Raw genomic sequence first — 7622 nt, 5'->3', positions numbered from 1 at the left:
CCTTGGGTAATCTCGTGGGTTAAATATTCGCGTGTGACTGTTTAGGTTCAGAAAATGATTTCAATGTTATATGATGATTTGCAAATGAAATAAAAATGATATCTTTTTACCTCATGTTGGCCACACGCTGAGTTTAATATATTATTTCTTCCCTTACTGAGATGTGTCTCACCCGAATATGAATTTATTTTTTTTCAGGATTTCCTCGAGATCGAGCTTTGAAAGCTCGAGGTTTTTATAGCATTATTGGGAATAGAAAAATAAAAGGGTATATTTCTATGTTAATTTTGGGATGCAAATATTTATGTTTTACGTTCTTATATTTTAAGTCTGTGGAGAAAAGAAAGTTTGTGAACATACTGAATTGTTTTGGAAGTTATGTAGATTTATGGAAATGCAAGTGATGGGTGATTTAATATGTATTATAGTTAGAATTAGTAAACTCTGGTATTACGAGGTTATGGTATATTGTTATATGAAGATTATGATTATGTTTTCCGCTGCGTATGTTATGGATTATGGATTATCAGGGATTTTATCAGTTATAACGCCAGGACCCAAGATTAAGGGTTCGGGGCGTTACAAGTACCTTGTGAAAGAAAGAATCATAAATGATCCAATTTGTCTATGTGTTTTTATTAAAAGATCAAAATTCAAATTTACTATAATTGCTGTTTATGTTGATGATTTGAATTTAGTTGAGACTCTTGAAGAGCTCACTAAAGCGGCTAACTATTTAATGGTGGAATTTGAGATGAAAGATGTAGGAAAGATAAAAATATTGTCTTGACCTATAGATTGAAAATGTAAATGACGGAATTCTTATTCATCAATCTAAATATATTGAAAAGGTATTAAGGCAATTCTATATGGACAAAGTTCATCCTTTGGGATGTCCAATGATGGTGCAACCACTTGATGCTAATAAGGATCTATTTTGACCTCATGGTAAAGGGGAGGAATTACTAGGTTTTGAAGTACCATATTTAAGTGTTATCGGCTCTATAATGTATCTGGCCAATTATATAAGACTCGACATTGCATTTGTTGTAAATCTACTAGTAAGATATAGCTCTGCTCCTACTCGGCGTCACTGGAATGGAATTATGCACATTCTATCCTATTTGAGAGGTACATCTGATTTGGGTTTATTCTACTCATTTGATTCCAAATCTCAACTAGTAGGATATGCAGATGTTGGATATCTATCTGATCCTTACAATGCTAAATCTCAAATTAGATATGCATTTCTTTATGGAAAAATTGTTATATCTTGGAAATTAGTAAAGAAGACGATTATAGCAACATCCTCTAATCATTCTGAAATACTAGCTATCTATGAAGTTAGTAGAAAATGTGTGTGACTCAGATCAATAATTTCTCACATCCAAGCAAATTGTGGTTTTCAATCAATCAAGGATATTCCAACAGTTTTATATGAAAACAACGCTGCATGTATAGCTCAACTAAAAAGATGATACATAAAGGGTGACAAAATAAAACATATCTCTCCAAAATTCTTCTATACACATGAACTCTAGAAGAATGATGATATAGATGTTCAACAAGTCCGATAAAGTGATAATTTAGCAAATTTATTCACCAAAACTTTCCTACTACAACATTCAAGAAATTGATTCATCTCATCAGAATGGGACATCTTAAAGATCTTAACAGAAGGAGTTAATATATGAATGACATCCAAGAGGGAGTGTTATGAAAAATATAAATGTCACCCCATCTTCCGCCACTTCGATTTTTCCACCTTCATAAATGTCTTGTTATCCATATTGTCCTATAAAAAAACACCCTACCCCTCACATTTGGAACACACATTGCATGCTTGAAGGAAGTAGAGATATAGTAAGGATAAGAATAAAGGAGAAATAAAGTGAAGAGAGATATTTTATACAAGATCGGTTCCAAATCATCTTATAATTCCTCCCAAGATAGTGAAGTTTTGATCTCATCCACCCATGAAGTAGGCACAACCGAATCACATAAAATTTCTGTCTTATTTATATTTATTTTCTTACATCTTTTATAACAATTACGTTTTAAAATTTATATTACTAGAATAATGTTTTTTTTTTTTGGAAGAATTAAGAGCTAGTGAATTAATCAGGCTACATAGCCAAAATTGTACAAGGAATCAACAAAGCAACAAGCTGACGACAAAATTTAAAAGTTGGACCGAAAATCAAAGCCTTCAAAACCTGTACATTTACCTTTTACATAAAAAATGATTTGGCTAAGTTTGCAGATCTCATCAAAGGTAGGGGGTGACAAAACGAGTTGGAACCTAATAGGTAATCCATGACTCGCCCGTTTAAATCGAGTTCGGGTTTAGTAGAAGGTGATCCGTTTATAAACAAGTTAACCCTAACCTGACCCGTTTAATAAATGATTTAGACGAATTTGAATTAGGTACCCACTGGATGACCCGTTTAATTTGATATATATATATATATATATATATGTGTGTGTGTGTGTGTGTGTGTGTGTGTGTGTGTGTGTGTGTGTACATTACATTTTAAAAATATTACTTAAAGAGATGTACTATTTTCTACATTTTATATTTTTTGTTAAGATATTAATAAATAAAATAAAAAGTGCTTTTTTTTTTAAAATGTCATTTATATGAAATGTCTTAAAAAATTAAATAAATAAATAATTTATATTTTTAAACGGGTTCTTAATGGGTACCCATTTATGACCCGTTATTAAACAGACGGATTTGAATTTGTATGTTAGTCACCTATTAGTAAACAGGTAAATTCAAGCCTGAACTTGTTTAGTCCCTATCCATTTACGACCCGTTTAAACCCGACCTGCTTTGCCACCCCTAATCAAAGGAAGTGGAGCCCAGTGAAGAAATCCAGTTGAGATTGCTTTCCCTGCTTCGAAGCCCGAGGTGATCCATGGTCGTTAATGGTTTAAGTGCTGACAGCCACGAGACAAAGGATATACCGATGCAAAAATAGTAAAAATAATTTTTGAGAGGTTTTTACTGTGGAATGCGCAGAACTTACAATACTTTACAGAGGCTCCCTGCTCAGAGCTAACCATGGACGGCTTAGGTATTGGGCACAACCCTTTTCCAAAAAGAAAGATATTTTTAATTCCTAATGTTACTCATGTTGCCAGCTCTAAGTTGATGGTTAAACAAAATTAATATGTACATAATTACGTTGTTTATTGGTTTTAGATATGTCCATAATTATATAAGTTTGTAGTTATAGTATGACTATAATTATCATTTAAAATTAAACTAGATAATTATATAAATAATATTATAATTTAAAAATATATTATTTTATAATTATGTACACCTCGGTTGAAATATGTACATAATTACACAGTTATTAATGTATGCAATTAGTTTGGTTTGATTATCCAAATCAATTAATATGCCTTCACGTGTACATAATTATGTAATTAGTTTGACTTAGATATGTTTATATGTTATTATAAATAATTTAGTTAGAATATATGCATCTCTAAACCATAATTACAATACATATCATTTTAAATTAAGCTACATAACAATTTGAAAAATATATGCACATAATTTTGTAATCATGGATAATTTGGAATTTGAATACGTAAGTTATTACATAACTATGTATGTACATAACTGACTTAATTCGATTTAAGTATGTACATAATTATAATATTGACTAACCTATCATTTGAAATTCAACTATGTAATTACGTAATTAATTATTACTTAATTACATAATTATTATTAGGGTAAAAGACATTTACCTCTCTGAGTTTTGACAAAAAGACTATAACATTTTTTAAGGTTTCAAAAATTCTATTGACCTTTTCTGAGATTTTAAAAATGACACAAACTTTCCGTATGATTTATTAAAAAAAAAAAACACAAACCTAACTTTAGATGCATTGTCTTTTTATAAAATATAAGAAGAAATTTGTATCTTTTTAGCTGGGGGTGTCCTTTTTGTCAAACCTAAGATAAGGTTAAGGTTAAAGTCTTTTGTCCTTATTATTATAATTTAGATATTTTTAATTAAGTAATAGATGAAATAATTATTCCGGCACAAAAATGTGATGATGGTTCTATTTGAAATTATAAATTTCACCCACTTTTTATTATTGACTTCAAAGGCTTTAAAATGATAAGAATAAATGATTTGGCTGTAAATAGATTTGACTTTGTATGCTCCAACATTAAATAAATAAATAAATCTCTCCAATCATACGGATCAATAAAATATTTTACATAATTTTCAGTTCAATAAAATATTTTACATAATTTTCAGTTTAGGTTCAAACCTAAACGGGGGACGATTTAGGATTGCTGGGTAGGGCTTCCCTCTGCTTTTTGAACAGGACTGAGAGACTTCCGTACGAGGTACCTCAACCAGTGAAAAACCAAGAACGAGAAAAGCGCTGCATAAAGCTTAAACCCGACTCTAATCGATTTTACTGCTATCACAAAAGTTGATTGCTGGTTCCCTCCTGCCCCCATGAGGAATTGCTCCCCTGGGATGTCTGCAGGACCAACCTCTTGCAGGCTTTGTAGCTGTGTTGGGTTGTAACTGAAGCGTGCGATGAGAGAGAGAGAGAGAGAGAGAGAGAGAGAGTTCTGCTTAGTTAAGGTTCAGAAATGTTTGTTTTCTTCTATAGGTTTTGTAATCAGAGTCTGAGAAGCGCTGCGTTTAACATTGTAGGTTTACCTCGCACAAATAAATATGAATATCTTCTCATCTGGGGTTCGTTCATTAGCTACTCAGAGCCGATTTTTCTGTAATTTTAGCATTGAAAGGTCACAGTCCCCACCCTCTTCCGTATCAGATAAATTTGCTTGTCTCCTGGAAAATTGTTCTGACATTGTTTCCTTGAGGAAGCTTCACGGTCGCATCGCCACTGAGGGGCTTGGGAACAGCATTTTCCTGGGCTCTAAACTGCTTAACGGCTATGCGAAGTTTGGTTTCTTAGCTGAATCGAAATGGGTTGCGGATAGAATCATCAACAACAATCTCTCTCTCTGGAATTCAATCCTTGTTGGGTATTTCAGAACCGGCCATTTTGCTGAAGTTCTCAGGCGGTTTAAAAATTTAAGAGGGCGAAAAATTGGGCTTGATAGTTCCGCATTTACATTTAGTTTGAAAAGTTGCAGTGAGTTGGAAAGCTTGGAATTTGGGAAAGGAATTCATGTGGACACATTCAAGTTTGGATTAAACACAGATCGGTTTGTGGGCTCGTCACTCATCGGATTGTATTCTAAATGTGGAGATATTGATGATGCATCTAAAGTGTTCGATGAAATAATTGAGAGAGATATTTTTGTTTATACTTCAATGATTACTGGTTATGCTCAGGTTGGTGATCATCGTGCTTATGAGGCATTCGAAGTTGCTCGCTGTATGCAGATGGATCAATTAGATCCAAATCGGGTGACATTAGTGAGCTTACTCCAGGCAGCAGCACGGTTAAAAGCACTGGAAGAGGGTCGTTCAGTCCATGGATATGCTGTTAGAAGAGAAATCGGTTGCTTAGACGAAGTGTTTGAGACGAGTCTAGTTGACATGTATATCAAATGCGGGGCCCCAAAATTGGCAGCCCTCATCTTTGGCAACATGAGCACTAGAACAACTGCTTCTTGGAATGCAGTGATTGCTGGTCATCTTCAGGTGGGACAGCCACTGGAAGCTTTGAACCATTTCCGACTCATGCTGTGGGAAAATCTGGTGCCTGATTTGATCACTTTAGCGAATGGGATTTTGAGTTGTGCTAATTTGAAGCATTTCCGTGAGGGCAAGAGCATCCATAACTACATAATCAGAAGTAGAGTTCAGCTTGATCTTGTTGCCATAACTGCTCTTGTTGACTTGTATTCTAAAAGCAACAACTTGATCCAGGCTAGGGAATTTTTTGATAAAATGCAGGAAAGGGATGTTATTTCATTTAACGTGATGATGGCCGGTTACCTCCAGAATGGTTTTGTTTGTGAAGCCATGGAGACATTCTGCGGAATGGTTAAAGAGGGCATTAGGCCAAATGCAGGTACCATTCTGACCATGTTTTCTGCATTGTCTGATCTGAAAGACTTGAAACAGGGCAGGGCTGCCCATGGATATGTGTTGAGACATGGGTTTGCATCAATTACTGATGTGGCTAATCAAGTCATCTACATGTATGCAAAATGTGGCTGTGTAGACTCTGCTAGAGAGGTCTTCAGAAGCATAAAATATAAGGACTTGGTATCGTGGACATCAATGATGATGTGCTGTGTCAGTCATGGGTACGCTGATGAAACCGTATCTTTGTTCCTGCTGATGCAAGGGGAAAAACGAGACCCTGACTCTGTCACTTTAATAAGTTTGCTTCAGGCCTTTGCTCAGCTAGGATATCTTAGTCTAGCAAAGGAAGTTCATTGTCACATTTATAGGTTTCTTATGGACAGGGAGAAACCTGTTATCAATTCTCTGGTTACTACTTATGCCAGATGTGGAAAATTAAACTCAGTGAGAAATCTGTTCGAGCATACAACCAGACGATGTCTTACATCATGGAATACAATAATAGCCGCTTACGGGATGCATGGAAACTGTGCAGAAGCACTGAACTTATTTGACCGAATGAAAAATGAAAACTTTGCTCCAGACAGGGTGACATTCACATCATTACTCTCTGCTTGTAGTCATTCAGGCTTGGTAGAAGAGGGGCTGCACATTTTTAGGTCCATGATGGAGAAATATTCTATTGTTCCATGTGAAGAGCATTATGGTTGTATGGTAGATTTGTTAAGCCGAGCAGGACGACTCAAAGAGGCATTTGATTTTGCCAAGTGCCTGCCATCACGAGAGAAAGCTTCTGCACTGGTTGCTTTGCTTTCAGCTTGTAGAGTTCACAGAAACAAAGAGATGGGAAAGATTATAGGAAGGCAGCTTCTGGATTTAGACCCTGAGAACTCTAGTGTCTATGCTCTGGTTTCAAATTTATATGCAGATGATGAAAAATGGGATGAAGTGACCAGAATAAGAGGCATGGCAAAGGATAGAGGTTTGAAAAGGACTCCAGGGTATAGTCTAATAGAGTTGGATAAGCAAGTGTGTGAAATATGAATATCTTCTAACTAGACTCACTGCTAATTTAAATTTTATTCTTTATTTCTCACACCTAAGGCTGAGCAGCGTTGACAGGACAATAACTGTAAAAAACCATGGTTGATAAGTGGCTAGCAGTCAGAATTTTTTTCCCCCTGTAATCATGCTGTTAAAGATAACATATAGTAGACTGTATTTATCATTCTAATAATGATTTGGATCAAATATTTGCAATGATCATACTCTGCTATCATAAACCCGTTCGTTTAGTAAGTTTTGCTATTAATAATGCTTGATGATAGGTAAGCTTGATGACAGCACATGCAATTGTATGTTTCTCTACCATTTTCTTCACATTCTTTTATTTTCATATGTTTTACTTTTACTATATCTCAAACGTTGAATTCTCTGGATATGAATCTGCACCTATCATTGGAACCTTCATTGGCTCTTCGCCATTTCTCTTGACCAAATTATTAGCGTGCCTGATGGAATGCAGGGCTCATTTTGCTGCACAGTTGGAAGAAGAATATAAATAACATG

The 7622-nt window shown here is 34.8% G+C and overlaps 1 protein-coding gene across 1 annotated transcript; it reads left to right on the top strand.

Moving 5' to 3' along the window:
* The first annotated feature begins 4321 nt into the window (after nt 1–4321).
* Nucleotides 4322–7319, top strand: LOC131158379 (pentatricopeptide repeat-containing protein At4g21300-like). The gene has a single exon (XM_058113219.1). The coding sequence runs from the start codon at nt 4722–4724 to the stop codon at nt 7095–7097; it is 2376 nt and encodes a 791-aa protein (XP_057969202.1). The 5' UTR covers nt 4322–4721; the 3' UTR covers nt 7098–7319.
* The last annotated feature ends 303 nt before the right edge of the window (nt 7320–7622 follow it).

This window comes from Malania oleifera, chromosome 1 (genome assembly GCF_029873635.1).
Source record: "Malania oleifera isolate guangnan ecotype guangnan chromosome 1, ASM2987363v1, whole genome shotgun sequence".
Taxonomy (NCBI): Eukaryota; Viridiplantae; Streptophyta; class Magnoliopsida; order Santalales; family Ximeniaceae; genus Malania; species Malania oleifera.
This window is presented reverse-complemented; position numbering and strand designations above follow the sequence as displayed.

What these genes read in the sequence shown, in the direction of transcription:
- LOC131158379 (XM_058113219.1), top strand. Translation starts at nt 4,722, where the DNA reads ATGAATATCTTCTCATCTGGGGTTCGTTCATTAGCTACTCAGAGCCGA.